Source organism: Canis lupus, chromosome 7, assembly GCF_003254725.2.
Source record: "Canis lupus dingo isolate Sandy chromosome 7, ASM325472v2, whole genome shotgun sequence".
Lineage (NCBI taxonomy): Eukaryota > Metazoa > Chordata > Mammalia > Carnivora > Canidae > Canis > Canis lupus.
The window spans coordinates 76,381,167-76,406,485 of record NC_064249.1 but is presented as its reverse complement, the minus strand read 5'-3'; the positions used below and the strand labels follow the sequence as shown (position 1 = coordinate 76,406,485).

The following is a 25,319-nucleotide window of genomic DNA, read 5'->3' as shown; positions in this document are numbered from 1 at the left end:
ACTTGGAGCAAAAAAAGAAAAGAAAAGAAAAGAAAAGAAAAAAAGAAAAGAAAAGAAAAGAAAAGAAAAGAAAAGAAAAGAAAAGAAAAGAAACTTGGAGCAGCAAATAAAAAGCTCTTGGAATGAAATTCCCCTTTCCTTCACCTATCAATGAATTTTCGTGGAGATATCATGTCTGAGGATGTGGTGCTCACTTCGTGATCATGAAAGAGAGAACATGAAAGTACATACCAACAATGCAGTGAGGACAACAGCAGGGAGAAGAAAATACACCTGAGTTCACTGACTCAACCACCCTGGAACCATTCATCTTTGGGCTATTGAGTGAGGTATCAAACATTGATAAGGCAGTCAGTGTCAGCGTGATCAAAGAAATCGGCAATTTCAAAACCTTCATACCTGAGTCCTTGAAAATTGCACTTGCAATGCTTGTGTTTGCGGCATTGTTTTTGCATTGATTACATGATTGAAATCTAAAATCTGTAATTGATATCTTGAATTGGTCTTAAAAATATTTTAGTAAAGCTACTCCTACAGCCATGCTTGTAATAATTCTGAGTATAGGCTATTTGGAAAACTATTGTAGGTGCTATAGAAGGTGCCAAGAACTACATGATGTTGGCCCTTAAGGAGTTTACAAACTATTTGAAGACACAGGACACAGACATATAACAGAAGACTAATGATATAACACGGTGATTTGTGCTTAAACGAGGACTATAGACTTTAAGTACATCAAAATGTCAACCACTCACAACAGTTGAGATGGGCCTGGGCAGTGGATGAGATTCACATTTGCAGAGATCAATGGATCAAGAGAGATAAGAGACAAAGAAGATCCTCCCAATAAGAAGGACCAAGAGCTACCAGCAAGAGACTTACTGGTCTGCCAGGCAGGAAGTTGTCCCAATCAATTCCTGTGCAGCAACCAGCAGGATCTGATAATAACTACAGCCTGGTAGTGATAGAATATGCACCATCTGAATCTTCATCACTTTTTTTAAAATTTTTTTATTTATTTATGATAGTCACAGAGAGAGAGAGAGAGAGGCAGAGACACAGGCAGAGGGAGAAGCAGGCTCCATGCACCGGGAGCCCGACGTGGGATTCGATCCCGGGTCTCCAGGATCGCGCCCTGGGCCAAAGGCAGGCGCCAAACCGCTGCGCCACCCAGGGATCCCTTCATCACTTTTTTTAACCTTTAAAAAGAAACTCACCTGGCGCACCTGGGTGGCTCGATGGGTTAAACATCTGCCTTTGGCTCAGGTCATGATCCCAGGATTCTGGGCTCGGCTCCCAGCTCAGCAGGGAGTCTGCTTATCTCTCTCCATCTGCCCTCCCCCTGCTCATTCTCTCTCTCTCACTCTGTCTCAAATAAATAAATGAAACCTTAAACACACACACATTTTGTTACCCTTAGCCTTATGGTCATTAGGGTAGGAAAAGAGAGGGCAGAGATGGAAGAAAAAAAGAAAAGTTGGTTATTTTTAAGTGGTTAGTGATATCACTCTGAGTTACTTCCACAAGCTTCTTCAGGGAACCCATGTTTGCCTAAAAGGTCAGGCCCCCAAGGACCTTTTCTGGGCACCCGAAGTTATGGCTAGCTTTATACCTCCCAACACAGTTCATCCCAAAGGCTCTGTGCTTCCCTCTGAACCATGACTTGTTTACAGCAAGGAGGCTTATCTTTCCCTCTTTGAAGGCTATTTGCTATTCATTCTGGGTACTCACCTGAGCCAGCTGAGTGTATATAATCCATCTGTGATAATGATCACTGATTAATTTGGCTTCTTGTGTTTCATGAACCTCCAGAATATCCAGCATGGAAATTCTCCAAAGGGAGCACTGGCCCCCTTGGAGTCTGCCACCAAACCCCTTTCCAGGGAAAAATGGTCTCAGAATGGAAATGGCTAAGCAAGCACCCTGACAGCATGAAAATCTTCATCCTGAGGGAGCTATGCCAGATTCCAGCAGACATAGCTCCTCCCTTCTATGTTTGGTTCCTGACCTACAGCCCACACTGCACTCAAACTCCCTAAGAAATATCTGCCCCTCCTGCCCTCCTTCCTTTTCTATTTCTTCCCTCCATTCTGTCCCTCATTATTTCTTTTTTTTTAATTTATTTTTTATTGGTGTTCAATTTACTAACATACAGAATAACACCCAGTGCCCGTCACCCCTTCACTCCCATCCCCCGCCCTCCTCCCCTTCTACCACCCCTAGTTCGTTTCCCAGAGTTAGCAGTCTTTACGTTCTGTCTCCCTTTCTGATATTCCCCACACATTTCTTCTCCCTTCCCTTATATTCCCTTTCACTATTATTTATATTCCCCAAATGAATGAGAACATATAATGTTTGTCCTTCTCCGATTGACTTACTTCACTCAGCATAATACCCTCCAGTTCCATCCACGTTGAAGCAAATGGTGGGTATTTGTCGTTTCTAATGGCTGAGTAATATTCCATTGTATACATAAACCACATCTTCTTTATCCATTCATCTTTCGTTGGACACCGAGGCTCCTTCCACAGTTTGGCTATCGTGGCCATTGCTGCTATAAACATCGGGGTGCAGGTGTCCCGGCGTTTCATTGCATTTGTATCTTTGGGGTAAATCCCCAACAGTGCAATTGCTGGGTCGTAGGGCAGGTATATTTTTAACTGTTTGAGGAACCTCCACACAGATTTCCAGAGTGGCTGCACCAGTTCACATTCCCACCAACAGTGTAAGAGGGTTCCCTTTTCTCCGCATCCTCTCCAACATTTGTTGTTTCCTGCCTTGTTAATTTTCCCCATTCTCACTGGTGTGAGGTGGTATCTCATTGTAGTTTTGATTTGTATTTCCCTGATGGCAAGTGATGCAGAACATTTTCTCATATGCATGTTGGCCATGTCTATGTCTTCCTCTGTGAGATTTCTGTTCATGTCTTTTGCCCATTTCATGATTGGATTGTTTGTTTCTTTGGTGTTGAGTTTAATAAGTTCTTTATAGATCTTGGAAACTAGCCCTTTATCTGATATGTCATTTGCAAATATATTCTCCCATTCTGTAGGTTGTCTTTGAGTTTTGTTGACTGTATCCTTTGCTGTGCAAAAGCTTCTTATCTTGATGAAGTCCCAATAGTTCATTTTTGCTTTTGTTTCTTTTGCCTTCGCCGATGTATCTTGCAAGAAGTTACTATGGCCGAGTTCAAAAAGGGTGTTGTCCCTCATTATTTCAATTAAAAAATCTAAGGTTAAAATGAGAAGATTATTAAAAGATAGTTTCTCTAGACAATCATTACCCCCAAAATAATCATTTTACTTTCACTGGAAAGGATATAGTCCCTGGTTTCATAAGAGGATTTAAAACCTGCCCAGACTTCTGTTAACCTAACTGCATTCTCATGCATTCTAGTTAGCAAATACTTAACTGAAGGATATGTCTCCCTGTATCATGAGAGGCTTGGAGCATAAAGAGATCTGAGATCTGAAGAAGAAAAGGCTAAATGAAAAGTGTGATGTCCGACCTCACACCCACTAGGATAACTACTATCAAATACTAGAACATGACAGGTGTTGGCAATGATGTGGGGGGGAAATTGGAGCCCTTCTGCCCTGCTGGCAGAGATGTAAAATGGTGCAACTATGATGTAAAACAGGGTAGATATTCCTCACAAAACTATGAATAGTACTTCCAAATGATCCAAAAATCCTACTTCTGAGCATATATCCAAAACATTTGAAAGCAAGTCCTTGAAGAGATATGTGTACACTTGTCGCCACAGGAGCATTATTTACAATTTTTTAAAGGTGAAAGTGTTCATCTATAAAGAAATGGATAAACAAAATGTGGTCCATACATACAATGGGATATTATTCAAACTTAAAAAGAAAGGAAATTCTGACCCAGGCCACAACATTGATGAACCTTGAGGACATAATGCTCAGTGAAATAAGCCAGACACAAAAGGACAAATACTGCATGATTCCATTTGTATGAGCGACCTAGGCAGTCAGATTCGTAGAGGCAGAAATTCGTATGGTGGGTACCATGAGCTGAGAGAAGGGGGGAATAGGGAGTTATAGTTTAATGGGTGCAGAGTTTCAGTTTTGCGTGATGAAATAGTTCTGGAGATTGGTTGCAGAGCACTGTGAGTATAGTTAATTCCACTACACTGCATACTTAAAAATTTAAGATGATAAATTTAATGTTATATATATTTTACCATAATAAGTTTTTTTAAATGAGGTGTTATTTTCAGTATTACATAGTTTTTTGCAAGTGGCTAAGTTTCTGTATTACTAGTGACCAAGCAGATGTGGTCTGGAGTGAACCTAAAACAGGTGGAGGTTTTATAAATCTGCCAACATGTTCAAATTGAAACAAATACACTGCCAATTCATTTTCACCATATGTTGTCAGATATTATGAGTACTTTGGAGGAAGAGAAAAAAAGTGAAAAGCAAGTGCTCCCTGGCAGGTGGAGAGGCATCTACAATGAGCCCACAGAGCCCTGACGGAGCTGGGAGAGTCAGCTGTATACTTGGGCCTGCAGGGGAACAGTTCTTCCAAAGAAAAGTAACAGTGTCTTCTGTGAGCAGAGACACTTCTGGTAGCTGTGATGCCCTCTTCTATCAAAAGATGTAGAATGCATTTTTATCCATAATAATCTGAGTAAAGTGCAGCCTTGGGGTTTTGAAGGAATGATCCAAGCTCCCCCATATTTTGCTCTTATTGGATATTTGAATTTCTTATTGCTTTTTTAAATTATAAACCTCTTGAGTTGAAAAAGATTACTTCTTGACTAAATACATTTATTTATTGGTCCATCCAAAAGTTAAAGTTCAAGATTTTTATTCGTAGCCTGTAGAGAACAAAAATAATGATCTGTAGATATGATTTAAGATAGAATTTAAATAAAGTGTTCTTGCAATGCCTTTGTTATGCTTATATTCTGTGTTCTAGTTTCCTAGACCAAGGGCACTAAAATTATGGATGGCATGGTCTGGGCCACAGATGTTCTGGAGTTCTCTTGTGAACTATAATTCCTTCCCATCCCTTCTTTCTCTTTTTCTTCTTCAAAAGTAGGAACTTTGCTATCCCTTAGTTTCTACACCTACTATAACCATGGTCACCTGCTATGACTTCATGGTATTACTTAGTGCTTTTAATTCAATTCAATAAGCTTACACTTAAAATTTGCTAGACACTAGGCACTTCCATCAAAGCAAGATGACAAAACACGTAGCCTTTTTGGAAGTGATCACAATCAAGCTGGGCAGAGAGATAAGCACATAAACTCACAATAATCCAATTATAAACTATGACTACAAAACCCGTTATTATGGATGCACTGGAAGGACAAATTTATTCCTGTTAGGAATCATTTCCCAAAAGTGAGATTCCTAGCTCCTAAGATTTGGGCCTTGATGATGTCCAGGATGTCCCACAAAAACAGAAAGGAACAGGAAAATGAAGCCTAAATGAAGAGTGCTGGAAATTGGTTTTAGAGTGTCAGTTCTATAGAGACCATCTGGACCAAAAGAATGAAAAATTAATGCTTTCAGCAACAACAACTGTCATAAATTAGCATGAAGGTACAGATGATGGACTGTGATGGTAATATTACTATTTATTCCTGGGCCTCTGGTATCCTAGGGACCCCTGCAGTAATTTGGGGTAGTTGAGTATACCAGGAAGGAATACATTGGTATGTACAGATTATGGGATGCAGTTGGAGCTGGGGCTGGAGTTGTCCTGAGAGATAGTTATTTGAGAGTCCATGAGCCCTCCCTGGCCTGTTGCCTTGAATTTGAATTGCCAAGGATTGGACAAAGCTTACCTAGCACACATACCCTAATTGTTGATTTGACAACCCCTGAAAAGTCACAACTACCTGGAAATAACCCTGGTAAAACAAGAAGTAGCAAGACCAAAGGGCTGGAGATTTTATGGTAAAACCTAAATAGCCCAGTTTGAGTTTGTAGTGCCTGGGACAAAGGAGAGGAGATCTGGCTGCTCAAGGCCCAGGGGTACTTTGCAGGACTTGGGATTATTCTCCAGATCATGAATGAATAGGAAATAGGAAGAGGGGGTGGCGTACTGAACTAAGTTTTCCAAAGGTGACTCTGGCAAAGGTCACACTGTAGAGAGGAGAAGAACTAGAGACTACCCTTTGTGTTATAATTGTCCAGGAAGAGATGCTGAGTACCTGTTCTGGGGACAGGAATATTGGGAATGAAATAGCAGAGCAAGACAGGCCAGATACTAAATAGGAGATGAGTCTAAGGATCTGATATGTTTCTACTGGAAACTGACCATCATGGGGAGCTGTCTCCAGCCATCCTCTGAAAAATAGAAGAGTTTGTGAGATCTTAAGCACTTTGCATAAGATTTCCTAGAAAATGCCCTTTCTTTGTTCATATACTTACATCCACTCTCCACCCCCAATTCTTCTAGGTTTTATAAGGAACTGGATTTTCAGAGACCATGAGCCACCTACCAAATGCACCCCTGTCTGTTATTGATAGAACTAGCCTGGGGTCCAAGGATATTCCAAATGCATAGAAGAGAGGAGCTTTATCTTTCTGCTTCTAAATAAGCAACAAACCAGAATGCGTTACTCCGTAGCTGTGTCACCATATACTTCTTAGGCAAAGAGACATTTCTATGGAGATATAGAAAATAGTCATTTTTGAGTATTTTAATGGCCAATAAACTTTAACAATATAGGTATTTTTGTTCAATCAATGTGAAGTAGGACCACTGTAAAGACACTAGCAGTTTTGTGGGAATCATCAAGATAGAAGGAAGCTTATAAATATCCAATGATGCACCAGTAATCAAAATAAAAGGTTGTCTTCACTGTGCCCAGTTACTCTTCTCAGCCCAACCCCCCAACCTGGCAACATCTCCCAGGACTTCTCTTTTTCCTCATTTACTCATCCGCCCTTCTTTGACTCTCTTGACATGCCACATTCTTCTTCCTGACTACCCTTCCCAGACAGAAACACCCCCAGACAGAAAGGGTTTTGTAACATCTTGCTCTCCTCAACCGAACATGTCCAATCACTGTGGTTAGATGGAGAATAAGTTCCTGGAGGCCAGGCCCAATAATTTCACCTTTCTTTGTATTGTCAGTATTAAGAAGCAATTTTGGATTATGGGAGGTTCACAAGAAAAAGCTAAGCAAGTTAAATAGTTGGATGTTGCATAGCATCCTAGAATTTTAGTGCCAGAAAATATGCAAAACTTTTTAAAAATATTTTATTTATATATTTATGAGAGACACAGAGACAGACAGAGACACAGGCAGTGAGAGGAGATTCCCTGTGGGGAGCCTGATGCAGGACTCGATCCTAGGACCCCAGGATCATGCCCTGAACCAAACGCAGATGCTCAACCACTGAGCCACCCAGGTGCCCCAAGGATGCCAGACTTTAAGTGCGAACTTCCCATCCTATGTAAGAATTATTTTATAGTATCCCTACTATTAAAAAAAAAAAGAAAGAAAGAAAAAAAACTCTTACGTCTTACAGTATTTGCACAGTTCTGTTAGAAATTCCTTATAGGGTACAACAATCCGTCATTCTATAGCTTCTTACCCATGTCTGTTAGTCCAAACTCGTAGTACAAAACATGAAACAAATCTTTAGTATTCCTACAGAAATGTGCAGAATCAGTTTGGAATAAGCCATGATGTCAACAGTAAGTTGTGGAGTATCCATGTGGACTTTTAGGAGGCACGTGGTTCAGTTTACAGATGGCTACAGTAATTACTATTGACTTTCTGATGGGGCAACATGGATATTTGTAAACTGATGATTGATGAAATCATTGCTAGTGCATGTACCAGGTGTGGGACAAGAAGAGGAAAGACTTGCAGGCTGAAGACTACTGCCTCATCAATTGTGACTTCCAGCTAAAATTTGGTTCTATATTTAAAAGCTTTCAGTTCTGCACACTGGTTACAGGAAATTGACATTTTGCTCTAAGACTGCAAAACCACTTTCAGAACATTCCACCATTCTAAAAGGGACATAATAAAAATTTTGTTAGCAGGAAATTTTTCTTTCTAAATGCTAACTGCAAAAAATCTGGCTAGACCTAGAAGAAAAAAACCTGTAATAAGAGCAAGTTCTAATAGAACTTATGGGATTTTTTTTTTAGAAAATTGAAGAAAATTTAGTTTCTGTTTAGCTTACTTTAAAGCCTGTGTTGAGCAATTCACCAATATGGCACTTGCCTTGTGATAGAATACAGTAATAGCCCTCAGAGGCTGTATAAATGAGGGACATGTAGTACTTGAAGATCTTATAACTGAACAAAGAATGTAGCATAATACTTAAAGAAAGTTCACATATAAGAGATTCAAATAATAGAAAAAATATGAGACTCACTTAGTGTAAAAGTTTTATTCACTTAGTAAAATCCTTTCTTAGAAAAAACTTATATAAAATGAATTTCTAAATGAATCATATATATACAACTTCCCACTATAAAGTCAGATACCCTCTGATTATATAGTAGAAATAACATAAAAAGTCATTTCAAAAGTTAACAAGCCTCATAAAGTCATATTTGAAAATAAATAATTAATTATAAATCTTTAAAACTATCAAATTGCCCATAAATGAAATTTGACAGAAATATATCTTCCAGAAACCCTAGTATATAATATCTGACTTTTATGGCTGAATCATAGAACTGTGTCCAATTTCAATATTTGCCCAATAACATCAGCATTAGCTGGATAGCTAATGCTAAATCCTGCCAAAAACAAAATGGGTGCTCATTTAGTTGAACATAGCCACATGATATCACTTACTTGACATTTCAGTAATGCAGGGATTTAATAGGGCTGATTGGCCATTAAAATGTAAATTTCTAATAGGTGTGCAAGGAATTAGTATTAGATTAGATTAATGGTATTAATGGTATTAAATACCATTAATTAATGGTATTATTTAATTGTATTAAACAGCATTAGATGGATTTTGAAGCAGTGTAAAGATCAGCTGACTACTGTTGGCATCAATTTTACGAATAGGCATACACATTAACTATACATATATATGATTTAAGGATATATAGCTTATGTTGTATGTATATTATATGTATACATATATATGTTATTTAAAGATGTAGTTGTATATACAGAAGAATAATGAAATATCTAGAATAGGATGAGTTAGCCTAGGGCTAGCTCATCAGTGTATTAAAAACAAGATGTTTTTACTCTATGTTAGGGACATATGATTTATGGCACCTTCCTAATGTTTTCCTTTGTTTTGAAATAGGTTGTTTGGTATCAAATCAGTAATTCACACGGACTGTTCCAGCACCTGGAAGATCATAGCAAACCCAGACCTGTCATGGTATCACCATGCCAACCCCATCGTCCTGCTGGTGATGTACTACACGCTGGCAACGCTGATCCGCATCTGGCTACAGGAACCCCTTGTAAGAATCAAAAGGTTTTGGTGATCTGTCTGAGAAATAACCTGGAGACTCCAGGTGAAATGGCCCATTCCTATTAACTGCTGATTAATCAGTGCTATATTCCAAAACAACTATAGTGTTCTGGTTCTAGTATTGAGCACAACGTGAATATAAATGCTATCAGAACAAAGCCCAGCTTCCCTTGGCTATATTTCCACACACTGCCAAGAATGGCCACTGGTGAGGAGAAGGGAAGACACTTTCATTTTCATTGAGCACTTGCTAAGGGCCAGGCCATATGCTAGGCTGTTGACATAATTTGTTTCACTGAATGCACTACATGATTCTGAAGAATAGGTATCATACCCATCCTAGGGTTGAGCAAAATGAGCTTAGAGAAGTAAATTGGTCTAAGCAGTAGAAATCAGGCTTCAAATTCATGTTTGACAGTTTGGCTATTGTGGACATTGCTGCTATAAACATTGGGGTGCAGGTGTGGAGCCTCGGTGTCCATCGAAAGATGAATGGATAAAGTTGTCTATGTATACAGTAGAATATTCCTCAGCCATTAGAAACGACAAATACCCACCATTTGCTTCGACGTGGATGGAACTGGAGGGTATTATGCTCAGTGAAATAAGTCAATCAATCGGAGAAGGACAAACATTATATGGTCTCATTCATTTGGGGAATATAAAAATAGTGAAAGGGAATAAAGGGGAAAGGAGAAAAATGAGTGGGAAATATCAGAAAGGGAGACAGAACATGAAAGACTCCTAACTCTGGGAAATGAACTAGGGGTGGTGGAAGGGGAGGTGGGTGGGGAGTGGGGGTGACTGGGTGATGGGCACTGAGGTGGGCACTTGATGGGATGAGCACTGGGTGTTATTCTATATGTTGGCAAATTGAACACCAATAAAAAATAAATTTATAAAAATAAAAAAAATTCACGTTTGACAACAAAGCCAGGGCTTCGGTGACTACACAGCCTGTTTTCATGGTGACTGGAGTTTTCAGAAACTTCTCAGACCTTTAACATCTGAGAATGTGATAGGGACACCCCATTTCTCAGGAGTGCCTGTAACCCCCTGAGGACCCTCCTGTGAGGCGTGTGGACTAGGGGACTTCCTTTAGGCATGACAGAGGACTGGGTTATTCCTGTGAGTATTAACAAGGTACATAGCACTTTTGAGGGCAGGGCCACAGAGCCCTGGGAAGCCTCCCTTCCCTTTTAGTGAAAGAAAACTTCAGCTGTTTTCATTTCTTCCCCTAATTGACTGTAAGAAGCTCAGTTGTAAGGTAGCTATTGGCACCCGAGGGAGGAAGGTAGTGTAGACAAGGGTTGTCACATCTCCCGTCCACCACCTGTCAGGGTAGTGTCCACATATCAGAAGCCATTCCAGTGAGCATGGCTGCATGAAGCCACACCTCCTGTCCTGTCACTTCCAGGTTAGGGCCTATTCTGTATTTACATCCACAAGACTGTTACCCACACGCTCATTCATTCAGACTGACAGGCAGACAGCAAATATTTATTGAAAGCCAACTATCTCAGACACTAAGCTCGAGGCAGGGGTAGAGCATCACCCATAGGCGAGGTCCCCACTCAGAGGAAGTGGACATTCTACAAGAGAAAAAGCAGTTCAGGAGAAGTAAATGGGGTCCAAGTCATATAGTGTGAGGGAACTAGGTCCCTCCGTCCCTCCCCCCCGCAGAAATGGGCCTCTGTCCTGTCCTCCTTCCTGTGTGACACCTCCTTCCCACTGGGCAGACAGGCCCGGGTGATGAGGGCCACAGAGGCAGTTTTGTTCATAGGGTTCTCGTATAGCATCTTTCTTTGGGTTCACTGATGGCAGCTGCATGTAACAAAATGCTTATGGGATCATAAGGAACCCCAATCTTTCTGTGTTACGTTTTTCTCCGACTCTCTCCCCAAATCTGTGTGTGCCAGTAAAATGCTTTAAAGTGAACTAATTGTGTTCACTTCCTCCATAAACACACAGAAGGTAAAGGATGTGCACATATGTGCAAATAAAAGTGTATACCAAAGAAATAAAAATAGATGATGCGAATGGCTTCAGAACAATGTCTTACAAGGGATGGAAATGATCGTAAGGCATCCAAGCTAATAAGAGGTCCGGGTGTTCTTCACTCTCCCTGCATATCCCAGGCAGGCCCACAGAGTGGCAGGAGCTGTTGTAGCCCTGTTGTCATGCTTCCATATGGGTGAAGGCTGTGGTGTAGCCCTTCAGGCATTAGACATTCGGCTTCCTCAGCCTCGGACCATCTGGGGACAAAGGAAAGTAGAGTTAATAGCAATATTAGAGATGGCAGTGTCTGGAGGGGAGTGTGCAGAACAGGGCCCGATTCATACCAGCGTCAACCTTTCAGGTGGCCAATATTTTAAATGGGCTGGGACACAGCACTTTTTCATTGAGGCAATGATGGAAGACAGGTGGCTGATTATATCATAGTTCCAGATGACCTGGCACATTTCACAAAAATGCCAGCCAACAAATGTGAGTTCTGAGGTGAAAGTCTACAACGCATGTTTGAGAAGGAGAGAGAGGGAAGCCGGTGTCGAGAGTTAAAGAATATATGGGTCCCACCTGGCAAGCGTGAACTCCGACCTGGGCCTTTGGGTACTCCCGTGGGTGCTCCACCCTGGCACACTGGAGCCCAGAAATTGAGCACTTTGTCTAAGTTCCCTTCCTGTACGCCCGTCTCAGCGGTGTGTTAATGCCCTTTTTGCTGGAGCGCCTTTGTTAGGAAACCACACAAAAGCACCCCAGGGCATCCTGCCCCTTATACTACTCTCTCTCTCTTTATAGCTCTTCTAGACCAATGGTCTGATTTAAGCCAGCATCCCACAAGGCAAGGTGACGGTTTTGTGCGTTGGATATGTTCTTTCTTACTATTGTGTGTAAGCTCCAGATGATACCACCTTTACTTAATTTCTTTTGTTTTTTAAAAGATTTTATTTATTTGTGAGAGACACACACACACAGAGAGAGAGAGAGAGAGAGAGAGGCAGAGACACAGGCAGAGGGAGAAGCAGGCTCCATGCAGGGAGCCCGATGTGGGACTCGATCCCTGGTCTCTAGGATCACGCCCTGGGCTGAAGGCGGCGCTACACCGCTGAGCCACCCGGGGTCCCACTTAATTTCTTTTTAATTAAAGATTGCTGGAGGCTGGGTTACATAGTCCACTGAGTACTTTTTTGAAAGTTCTTCCTTTAAGGAACATTTGCATTAGTGTAGTTTGGAATATGCAGTGAGACGCTGTGGGCCTTTCACATGAGAGCATATCTCTGTAATTTATGGGGCTTAGGAGGGAATCAGGATGTAATACTAACATGCTGAGCCTTTACAGGGTAGCATTGCTGTCCTTCTTAAAGTGTTTTACTAAAATTCCGTATATCATATGCATTAATTTAAAAAAATTGATCGTTATCAAGGCACAGGTGAAAAACCTTCTCTGGGTCACCCAGGCCACTGAGGAAACTGCTCTTGGAAGAAGAGCTGGTCCTGTGGGTTATTCTGTGTCTCAGGTGCAGGACGACAGGACCAAGGAAGAGGACAGAGCCCTGGCTTGTAGCCCCATCCAAATAACAGCAGAGAGGAGGAGGAGCCTGTGGTATGCCACCCATTATCCAACTGACGAGAGAAAAGTAAGCTACAAGAAAGCAATTTCTGTTTCCTAATTTATTGTCCTTCTTTTGTGTTACATTGCTGAATATAAATCATGTGTCATATGCAAGCTCAGATTGCTCAGAGTTTATAGATATAGATTGATTTCGATATTGGTAGCAGAGGGACTCTATTCAGAGAGGAGAACCCAGTGCTTCTGAAGGAGATACACGGTTCCACTATACCCTGTGAGAACACCATTTCATATTTCAGTGCTTTCTATTGAAATATCTTAATCCTCAAAAGAAAGTTTGTTCTTAATTTTAGAAAACAAATTTGTGTTTAGAACACACAAAACATAACAAAGCAATTGGTTAGCATCGGGCAGGGAAACTCTCAGTGTTGAAACACGTTGCAGAAAATAATTTCACTTTATTGGTAGCCAGCCACAGTAACAACTCAGTAACCGCTGAGAGAAAAACAAAGCAGTCTATAAGAATATGATTAAATATCTTGTATTATTTTGAGGCAACAGTATGGATTGATGAGGAAAAATGAGTCATAAAGGGTAATTCCTATAACCCTTGGATCATTTATTGACCATTTTAAATTCAACTCAGTGCTACATTGACTTGTTAAAAATGCCCATTTGCAGTGTTTTAATGACAAATTCCAAGCATTTGCTTCCGAGCATGTTAGAGAGTTGAGGAGTAGATTCTCTGATTTGGTGGCTGGTGAGTTTCTCTAAGGCACATGGCCTTATTCTAAGCATGGTCATGTACTGAGGGAGGGCAAAACAGTGGATAACTGCCTTAGGCAGTGGATGGTCTTTTTTTTTTTTTTAAGATTTTATATATTTATTCATGAGAGATGCAGAGAGAGGCAGAGACACAGGCAGAGGGAGAAGCAGGCTCCCTGCAGGGAGCCTAATGTGGGACTCGATCTCGGGACCCTGGGATCACACCCTGAGCCAAAGGCAGATGCTCAACCAGTGAGTCTCCCAGGCGCCTGGCGGTAGATGGTCTTATGGCCCCTGAAATATCTGAGGATTTCCAGTGACCTTTCTCTCTCCTCATGTCATGTGTCAGATTATCCTGCTCCTTTTACTAAATGACAGATATCCATAAGGGATAGCTATATCCATAGCTCGGGAACTTTTCAAATTGAGGTCTGTGGACCTCTGGGGATCCCTGAGACCCTCACAGAGACCCAAAAGCTCAAAACTTTTCTAAAAATATTTAAAAGATGTGCCTTTCTTCCCCTGTGCTGACGTGTTCTGATACAAAGCACAAAACAAACCCAGGCAGTGGCATGAATCCCCAGGGCAGCAGTCCTGCCTTTCGCAGCCATGAGCTCATAGAAAACAAAGTGGCAAGGCCAGTTCTACTTAAGAATATTCTTGATGATGGGATCCATGGTGACTCAGCGGTTGAGCATCTGCCTTTGGCTCAGGGCATGATCCTGGGGTCCCAGGATCGAGTCCCACATCAGGCTCCCTGCATGGAGCCTGCTTCTCCCTCTGTCTGTGTCTCTGCCCCTCTCTGTGTGTGTGTCTCTGATGAATAAATAAATAAAATCTTAAAAAAAGAGAATATTCTTGATAAGCTAAAAATAGTTGTCAGTTTTCTTAAACCTCCACTTCGGAGCTCACATCTTTTTAATATCCCATGTGGCAACATGGGACGTTGCACAAAGTCCCGTGTGTGAAAGTGTGATGACATCTCGATGAAAAGCACTTGGCTGGTTGTAGGAAGCGTGAGCGGAACTCGCTGTTGCCCACTGCACGGCACAGTCATTTGAAAGAGCCGCTCGCGAACAAATTACGGTTCCTCAGCGATGGGTAGGTGGCCAAGAATTACAGCAAGGTGAAGGGAGTGAACTCATCACTTCAAGGCAAACAATCGATAGCACTTGTTGACAATGGTAAAATTTGAACTTTTGAGTGAAAATTAGAATATTAGAAAACTTGTATCTGCTGTTCAAAGCTTGAAAACTTCCCAGTGCTCAGGACCTTCCTGATGAGATCAGTGGTGGTAGGATATTAACAAAGGTGCTTTTTAAATATTGTGTAATGAAATGTGTCAATATTTGATACTTTATAAACTCATTGACACAAATCACCAACGCATGACACATCAGTAGATTTTAAGGTAACAGTGTGAAAAGTTCATTGATACAGTTTCAGATTCCATGTAGCAGCTAATCTTCAGATTACTACCCACTCTTGACTTTGGTATAGTATCAAACAAACAAAGAAAACAGCAACTGTCTACAATTACCTGGGTAGCCAATTGAAATGCTCTTCCCTTTTCCAACTACAAAACTTGGTGAAGCCAGATTTTCTTAATATATTTCAGCCAGAATAACATCCCACAACAGATTAAATGCTCAGCAGATATGAGAATCCAGCTGTTTTCTTTTAAGCCAGATATTTAAAAAATCGCAAAAGCATAAAATAATACCATTTTTTCACTGTTTTTTAAAATAGCTATTTGAATAAAATGATTTATGCTAACATGTTCAATTTTAAGAAAAAACTAATGAACTAATAAATATCTTTAAAGGCTTCAATTTTAATTTCTAGTATAGTAGATAATGATACACACAACTCCCATCATTAAAAACTCTTTAGGGGATCCCTGGGTGGCGCAGCGGTTTGGCGCCTGCCTTTGGCCCAGGGCGCGATCCTGGAGACCCGAATCGAATTCCACGTTGGGCTCCCGGTGCATGGAGCCTGCTTCTCCCTCTGCCTGTGTCTCTGCCTCTCTCTCTCTCTCTCTCTCTCTCTCTGTGTGTGTGACTATCATAAATAGATAAAAATTTTAAAAAAATAAATAAAAATAAAAACTCTTTAGGACTTTCAGTGATTTTTATGATCATAAGTGAGTCCTGATGCAAAAAGTTGGAGAACCATGAGCACAGCAAGTACTTATTATTTGGGGGGGGGGGGGGGGCGTCCAAACCACCTGGCCTTAAACTATTATAGTTTGAAGACATAGTCATGTAATTAGTTTGTGGTAGACGATATGTAAATCTTAAAATAATCTCAAGCTGCATTGCAAGTCAATTTTTCTTTAGTATGAAACTTCTATTTCTTGATAAATCCGTAAATATTTTCAGAATTCTGCAGAGGTCTCAAGGGTTTTGGGAGTATTAAATGAAGCAGCTTATTCTATTAGAACAAAATTGTTCCCATTCTCACTGGTGTGAGGTGGTATCTCATTGTGGTTTTGATTTGTATTTCCCTGATGGCAAGTGATGTAGAGCATTTTCTCATGTGCATGTTGGCCATGTCTATGTCTTCTTCTGTGAGATTTCTGTTCATGTCTTTTGCCCATTTCATGATTGGATTGTTTGTTTCTTTGGTGTTGAGTTTAATAAGTTCTTTATAGATCTTGGAAACTAGCCCTTTATCTGATATGTCATTTGCAAATATCTTCTCCCATTCTGTAGGTTGTCTTTGAGTTTTGTTGACTGTATCCTTTGCTGTGCAAAAGCTTCTTATCTTGATGAAGTCCCAATAGTTCATTTTTGCTTTTGTTTCTTTTGCCTTCGTGGATGTATCTTGCAAGAAGTTACTATGGCCGAGTTCAAAAAGGGTGTTGCCTGTGTTCTTCTCTAGGATTTTGATGGAATCTTGTCTCACATTTAGATCTTTCATCCATTTTGAGTTTATCTTTGTGTATGGTGAAAGAGAGTGGTCTAGTGGGAAATATCAGAAAGGGAGAACATAAAGACTGCTAACTCTGGGAAACGAACTAGGGGTGGTAGAAGGGGAGGAGGGCGGGGGGTGGGAGTGAATGGGTGACGGGCACTGGGTGTTATTCTGTATGTTAGTAAATTGAACACCAATAAAAAAAAAAAAAAAAAAAGAATAAAAAAAAAAAACACAATAAAAAAAAAAAAAAAAAAAAAAAAAAAAAAGAACAAAATTGTTGAAAAAATATTATCCATTTTTGTAGTCACGTAGTTTATGACTGGTTATTTGCTGTCATGATTAAAAGTTAACATCAGAAGCTGGAAAACAGTTATAATAAATAGCGACATCCAGTTCAATTATTTGTCCCTTTATATTTTGCATGGCAACTTTAACATACTAGCATCTAGCTAGTTGAAGGAATGGGTATGTGTATAGTAAAACTTTATAGATATAGATAGATATATATATATATAAACATTGCAGTGCTTTCTGCTTACATATTAACATTGCTGTCCTGCATTGCTTTTTGCAGCTTTTATCCATGACCCAAGATGACTACAAACCATCTGATGTTAGTATATTCTTAGAATTATCATTTATGCTCGTGTAAGTGATGTAGAAGCAATATAAATGGAATTAGCTCCTTTGGGTATATTTTAATGATCCATAAAATTTTCCTAAGTTTTTGAATTTTTTTTTGTAGAAGTTATATCTGGTTTGTTGCTGTTGTAACACTGACTCATATAATATGAGCTCAACTATAGTCATACAGAATGTATTTAAACTTGTAAAAAGCCACATTGGAGGGTTTCTAAAAGCATTTTGCTCTGCAGATATATTAATTACATAATTTGGGAAGTCTTGCATGTTCATGGACACACACATGCACACACACACACAAGTATATTTATATCCTAAAGCCAAAGAGACAGGGGAAAACCCAAGAAATTGCACTTAGTGTTACAAAGTGCTTCAACACAGGAACTGCAAGCTGGCAGCATCAGCAAAGATGTCAAGGTGGGGTGCCTGCTAACCTGAGACTGCATTAGTCCCCTCTGAGTTCCGTGGGATGGTGGGCAGGGCAGGAGGGCTCTGGCTGGGGCTTAGGAAAGGTCTGAGGGTCCAGGGGCTGGAGGGATGGTTGGGAGGAGAAGCCACAAGACCAGAGGCTGGAGAGGTGCTCAGAGCAGATTAGGAAGCCCTGGCCAGCCTTTTCCAGGGTTCACACTTGGAACTGAGGACACTGTGCTTTGCATGGTGTGTAGCAGAAGTACAACCAGATCAGATTCGATTTTTCCCAGGACCATTCTGAAAAATAGATCTGAATAGAGGAGCATGCACGATTCATTTTGTTAAAGTGGAGAATTGATGAGACTGTTCAGCTCTGTTCTTCACTGTGGAGTTGTGCTCACATAGATGAGGGAAGGCGGCAGTACGCCCACCCTGGAGGCGGGAGCTGCTGTCGCAGGTGTGCCTTTGTCCTGCCCTCCCCTGGCAGGGCCTGCTGGTGACTGTGAACGGCAACCCAGTAGACTATCACACCATCCACCCCAGTCTGCCCGTGGAGAACGGCCCTGCCAAAGCCGACCTGTACTCCACCCCCCAGTACCGGTGGGAGCCCTCCGAAGACTCCTCAGGTAAGGACCAGCTCTGCGGAGTGCACGTTGCACCCCCGGTTTTATCTCGTCTCATACATACACTCAGCACCTCTCTGTGTCTTGTTTACTGTTTATTGTGTTGGTTCTGTTTTTTTCTAAGATGTGTTGTCTTCCGAGGTCAGTATAATTCAGCTCATTATCTTCAGTTCTGTATTTTGCCCCAGCACATTGCTATGTGTATTCTATCCTCACACACAAGATAAATGGAATAATTGGGGCAGACTTTGAAAAATAACAGGTAAAAAATTATTTTAAACATGCCAACTCAGTTTTCGTGTTAAACCTATGTGTGTCTGTGTGTTTCGTTTTTTTCTATAATTTGATATTGCAGTCACGGTCAATAGTTTTGCTGGTTCATGGATGAATGTTTTCAGAAAAAAGCTCTTTTTATCTATTTAAAAAAAAAAAAAAGGAGGAGGAGGGTCCAAACTCGTACTAAGCCTTTATTCCCATTTGTCTCAGTTTATTATGTTGAGGGAAAACAGGCAGTTACTAGAGATGACAAATTGGTGACTGTGACTTGGGTTTTGTTTCTGTTGGCCTCTGCAGCATTTTCTAAAACGAAAAAAAGAAAGCAACCAACATTTTAAAAGTGCAGCTCTGACTATGATATGGAAGTTTCTGGAATCCCTTGAAGAATGTGAATATTCTGGCAACCCTGGCCCCTCATTTCTACAAGGCAGCGGTTGGCTTGACCACTGTTGTCACTGCCCTGACAGAGACCTCGCTGGTCACCAATTCATAGAGACAGAATTCACAAAGTTTACTCTTGGCAGGGAGGGAGGCAGAGCACATGCAGGTGGCAGCAAAGTGGCTATAAAACTCTACTGGACTTTTCTGTTTATATGGAATTAAACCTAGAGTTGTTGTACATGATCCCACCTTGAGCAAATGGCCAGCAACTGAGCAACTATCCAGCCTGTGTTATTGATGCATTAAGCTTAATGTGTTTTTTCTTAATTCTTTATCAAGCATATTCTACTGCAGTGTTCTGCATAGGTATCAGTATGGCCTGCAGTTGCTCCTGCCCTGGCACCTGCTGAGTAGCACAAAGGGTTATAACGTCACACTACGCAGCCTCAGTAAGGTCAGAATGAGATCAGTTCCCTAACCCAGCAGCTTTGCCCATCCCCCTAGCCCCAGGTGGCACCTACTATCTCCAAAGGAGCACTGGACTCCATGGGTTAATTATCCATTTCTGCTTCCTACATGCATGCGTTTCAGTTTGTAAGTTGGATTTAAACCAAGATCTTCATTTACTAAATGCCTCAAGGAAATACCATACTTTCTAAAGTGTGCTCTTCAGAATCATGAAGGGCAGGCCCAGGAACCAGCATTTGTGACTTTTTAAGGTTGAGACTCTCGGGTCACAGCCAGGTAATCTTTTCTTTACATGTGACTTAACATTAAAAAAAAAATGAACAGAATTTGGCTACTGACAGGGCAAACTCACACATATTCACATCATAACTTCAACTTTCCAAGGTAAAACAAAAACTGGAAAGTCATTTTTTAATTCTAATCTGTTTATGCAGACAGCATCACAACCACAGAAGTAACACTCCAGGAGCTGTAAAATCCATCAGATTCAGTTTTTTCCACATTGTCTCGGATCTGTGGACTTGCCCTCTCAAACCCCAGTCCCTAACACTGAGGGGATGGAAGGTAGCAGGTGTCTGCACGAGGAGATACCACCAACCTCACTTAGAGGCTTGCTTCTGGAGCTTGTGCACAGCAGTATGATGGTCACTGGTTTTTCAGTGGTTTGTTTTCTTTTCATGGTGCAGAGCAACTCCCTGATGCAACCCACTTACATGCAGCCCATTTAATTCAAACAGGACAGAAAGGACATTTCACATAAGTGTGTCATTCATTACTTCATCTCATAAATCAGATTAGTTTTCCTGACATGTGGGAGAGGATCTTGAGGAGGATCCTTCTTTCACCCCTATGCCAGGACTTTCCTATTGCTGGTCCTTCTCTCCTCAGCCCTCCACACTTTCTCTTGCTTTTAATGTGATAATTCTATCCTTAGTATAACTATTCTGCCTCTGAATGACCTAAAAGGAAACCATGGGCTACTGAGCTCACACCAGGAAAGTGGTTGGTTGGTTGGTTGGTTGGCTTCCTGTACCTTCACTATCCATATTCCAGATAGTGTTTGTATTAGTTATCTATTACTGAATAACAAATTACTCCCTAACTTAGTGACTTAAAACATTTAGTATCACAGTTTCTGTGGGGGCAGGAATTGGGTGTGGCTAAGATGTGCTTCTCTGGCTCAAGGTCTCTCATTAGGTCGTAGATAAGCTGCTGGCTTGGGCTGTGGTCTCATCTGATGGCTTACCTGAAGAGAATCTGCTTTCACGCCCACTCGTGTAGTTACTGCCTGGCCTCAAGCTCTTGTTGCCTGCTCACCAGAGACACCAGTTCCTTGCCACCTGGACCTCTTCTTAGGGCAGTTCACAACATGGTAGCTGGCTTCTCTCAGAATGAGCAAGAAATGAGAGAAAGGGCCCAAGGCTAGAGCCACAGTCTTTTTAAATATAACCTTGGAAGTCACATTCCATCCCTCCTATTTGTTAGCAGCTCATCAGAGGTCCCACTCACACTCAAGGGGAGAGGACTACACAAAGGCATGAACATCAGGAGGTAGGATTCATTGGGAACATCTTGGAGGCTACCTTCCATACCCTCTTAAATTGAAATTTTCTTTCTGGGATTTCTGAGCACAGGATTCCATTACTGACCACGCACCACTTCCTGAATCCGTTGGCATTCTAAGGGCTTTGTTAGTTGAAAATAATATCTGATGTCTTAAATAAGTCTCTTGTAAAAAAAAAAAAAGTCTCTTGTAAAACGATATATGTGCTGCAGTGCTGGGGACATTTATCAAGAATTCACCTATTAGCATAAAGTTGTATAAATGATTTCTCCATCTAGAAAAGAAAGAGGAAGAAGAGGACGAGAAGGAAGAATTTGAGGAGGAAAGGAGCCATGAGGAGAAACGAAGTGTTAAAGTTCATGCCATGGTCTCCGTGTTCCAGTTTATTATGAAGCAAAGTTACATCTGTGCCCTTATTGCCATGATGGTATGTATGAGAGAGGACATCCAGCATGCCTGACAAATGCCCCACTAACCTCTCGTGGCTGGCACAAATATCTAATCTTCCTAGTGCCTTGGCACAGATTGGTTGGTTATGTTATTTTTCTTGGGATCTTTATATTACAGATTTCAAAATAATGTTCTGTTCTATTTAACCTCCTTGAAAATATTAATACATTTCTCTCAAATTAGCCTGTCTAATGAGACTGTTTCCTAATTTGCCAGTTTAAAAAGATCTATTGGAGGTGCTCCTGGGTAGCTATGTTGGTTAAGTATCCAACTCGTGATTTCAGCTCAGATCAAGTTCTCAGGACTGTGAGGTTGAGCCCTATGTCAGGCTCTGCACTGGGCATGGAGCTTGCATAAGATTTCCTCTCTCCCTCTGCCCTGCCTCCACTCTCTTTCCCTCTCTTAAAAAAAATAATAAATTTAAAAATAAGAGGATCTACTGTGTAGTGGCTCTGTGTGGTATGGTGGTGTCCAAGATTGACATAGACTGCTTTTATTTCCTTCAAACAGTGAGAGTTACATTCACATCTTATCTTTTTTTTCTTTTTTTTTCTTCTTTTTTTTTCACATCTTATCTTAATATGAGTGAGACTTTACCCCATCTTAGTTGCAATAAATTTTTACCAATTTGAACATCAAGCAACCAGAGTTCCCAAGAGCTTTTCCAATGGCAAGCACTCAGTTGACGTGTGTTTATACTCACTTTGAGGTACATCTTCCATCTCTGGCATCACAGCTTCAAAAAAATAGTCCTTTGGCCTAGAGATAGAAGATAAAAGACAGTCTAATTTGTAACCTTCCTAAAAACAAGCTTGTATGGGAAAACGGATTTATTTTTGAGAAACCTAACACTTATCTAACACAAAACTCTTCCGTATTTTGTGGTCAGTGGCAAGATCCCATGGACGACTTTGGTGATAAAAAATGAAAATATTTTCTACCTCTAGACAGAAGATGCCTAAACAAAGTTTCTCCAGACACTCTCTCAAGATGTCTTCCAATTGCACCTGCATGTTAAGTCAACTTCAGTTTCTATTGCACATCTGAGAGAGAGAGCTGGCAAAGAGAAAGTTCCTTGAAATTAAAGATGATTCATTTAGTGATTGCAGACTCTGTTCTTTAAATAATATTAATTCTGTGTTCTTTGGACACTTTTTGACATGTTTGATATATCAACTTCTAATTTAAACTACAACAAAATTCTAATTTTAAAATATCAAATATAAACACAATTTACAATTCTGACTATGAACCCAAAAGAGTATATATACACCTTTCTTCTCTTTTTTCTAAAAATAAGCCTGTTTAGCTTGGTCCTTCTTTAAAAAAAAAAAAAAGATTTTATTTATTCATTTGAGAGAGAGAAAGAGTACAAGCAGAAGGAGAGAAAGAGGGAGAAGCAGGCTCCTCACTAAGCAGCGACCCTGAGACCATGACTCAAGTTGAAGGCAGTTGCTTAGTTGTCTGAACCACCTGCCACCCCTAGTTTGGTCTCTCTCTCTCTTTTTTTTTTTTTTTTTTTGTAAAGAAATAGAGCTAAAAAAAAAAAAAGACTTGGTATACACATTTTGTTACTTAGTAGAAAAACTCTATTGTAAAAACTGCATAACAGAGGAGATCCTTCATTAAAGATATGTCCTTGTCTGGTGCCATTTTCATTGTTTTAGTGGAGCCATAATACTAATATTTTAAAAGTGCCTGCCTTCCAAGGAAGCACTCCACTACAGCAGAGTTTTCATCACAGACAGAAAGGGCAGTCCTGAGGAGCCAAATGTGTTAGAATGATACATGCATTTATTCAAAAATACAAAGTATGAATTTACTAAACTATCAAACAATCTGGAAACTGAACATAATGCAGAAGTATCCCAACTACCGTAACTGAAAGGCATATATGTGACTTAGGCACTATAAATAAAATAGGCTTAAAAAAATCCTCATAACTTGTTTTTCTTCCTCTTCCACCCTCACCTTCCTAAGAATAGTGGTGGGGGGGTGTGAATCTGCTGGAATTATAATACCTGTGATTTTTTTCCTGGATCACACACAAAAAATGGCAGTTACATCTGCGTTTCATACTGAGATAAATGCATTTAATAGTGAATTTAATGCAAATACAAAAGCATTCAGTGTTACCTAATTTGATAAACAGTATTTCCAAGAAATCATATTTACATGAAAATAATTCAGACTTGATAATAGTTATGTCACTAATATAATTTTAATAAAAGCAATTTTAATTTCCAGTTTATGTTTTTCATATGTTTCAACCAAAAATTTTAAATAATTCACCATTTACAAAGCTAGGTGTCCTCTAGAACAAATTTACAAATTTCTGAGAGGAAATATTTCTCTGTTCCACTCTGCTTGTCAAACATTTTGGACTTTCCATCTAACTCTTGGTAATTTGTGATATTCAGGAATACAATTGATTTTAATAGCCTCAAACATATCTAGAAAACATTTTTAAAGGTCTTTTCACAAAAATTAGGTATGAGATATCGGTAGGAAAGGCTAGATCTCTGGAAGTTAATAATACCGTTGAGCCTGATTTATGTATTGTTCTGGTAGCTGCCCTCTGAGATTCATTTCTGGTTCTTTGAAAGTTTAGTGTGAATGGAAGAAGATAAATCATTTGTCCAATGAGTCTGATGGCTTTTTAGTCCTACCCTTTACAGGCCAGAAGCTGAGTCTGGCCTTTAAATGAATTTGATGTTATTGTTTGGAATGTGCAGAAGCTGAAGACACACCTTCTTCTTAGCAAGATCAAGTTTTCTCTTCAGGTCATCCCTATGCCTCAGGTTGGGATGTCTCCCCATGGTTTCACCACTCTCTCTTCTCCCTGATTTGAATGTTATTGACATTTTCCTCTTAGATAATTTGTAACCTAACAGAGCGGGGACTGTACATTGTACTGATCATCATTATATTGTCCCTTCCCTTTTCCCTTGAGGCTTGGAGCATCACCTATCACAGCTGGTTGACTTTCGTGTTGTTGATTTGGTCATGCACCCTTTGGATGATTCGCAACAGAAGAAAATATGCCATGATAAGCTCTCCTTTCATGGTTGTCTATGGAAATCTGTTGCTGATACTACAGTATATATGGAGTTTTGAACTCCCCGAAATTAAAAAGGTCCCAGGATTTTTAGAGAAGAAAGAGCCAGGAGAACTTGCCTCGAAGGTAAGTGAATAGGAAAACAAGAAAACAAAACATTGAGACGAATCCAAAATAACCATAATAAGCATATCCAATCACAAACTTGCTAACATGGGTTCCAAATATTCTGTGCTTTACAAAAAGGACTAGACTAAGAACTCTGAGAAATAATTTATATTGCTTAGAGGTCTTTATGATCTAAACGTGAATAAATATTATGCCATGATTTTATATTTTATTTAAAATAACGCTTTCCACTGAAAGGAAAAATATAGTCTGTTATATTTTAATGTCAATTACAGTGTAGTAGAAATTAGATGGGGAAATAGGAAAATACATGTAAAATGTATCCAAGGGTTGGAGAATTTTCTTTGATCTCAGTTTTCAAAACAGGCTGAACACATTGCTGTGTTCACTGATTATTAGTAAAAAAAACATTTTTTTCTTCAATCATGTCTTAAAAAAAACACGGTTGGCAGCAAAAATTAAGTGTGACACTTACCTTTTTTCTTTCTGAGATTATATGATATGCCTTCATGCCTAGGAACAAGGTTCATGATCTTTCAGTGCTCATTATTTTCATGGTCCATTTTAATAGTTTTTACTTCAGACCCAACCTTTCTGTTTTGTGGAC

General features: G+C 40.1%; 1 protein-coding gene across 2 annotated transcripts in view; it reads left to right on the top strand.

Annotated features, from left to right (window-relative positions):
- The window catches only part of PIEZO2 (piezo type mechanosensitive ion channel component 2), a 441,806-nt gene that overhangs the window by 307,941 nt on the left and 108,546 nt on the right, over window positions 1-25,319 (top strand). For both annotated transcript variants that reach the window (XM_049112945.1, XM_049112946.1), the window contains exons 8-13: window positions 9,282-9,444; window positions 12,974-13,093; window positions 17,285-17,323; window positions 18,251-18,389; window positions 21,354-21,502; window positions 24,479-24,709. In XM_049112945.1, coding sequence (XP_048968902.1) covers window positions 9,282-9,444; window positions 12,974-13,093; window positions 17,285-17,323; window positions 18,251-18,389; window positions 21,354-21,502; window positions 24,479-24,709 — 841 coding nt within the window. The remainder of the gene's footprint in view (window positions 1-9,281; window positions 9,445-12,973; window positions 13,094-17,284; window positions 17,324-18,250; window positions 18,390-21,353; window positions 21,503-24,478; window positions 24,710-25,319) is intronic.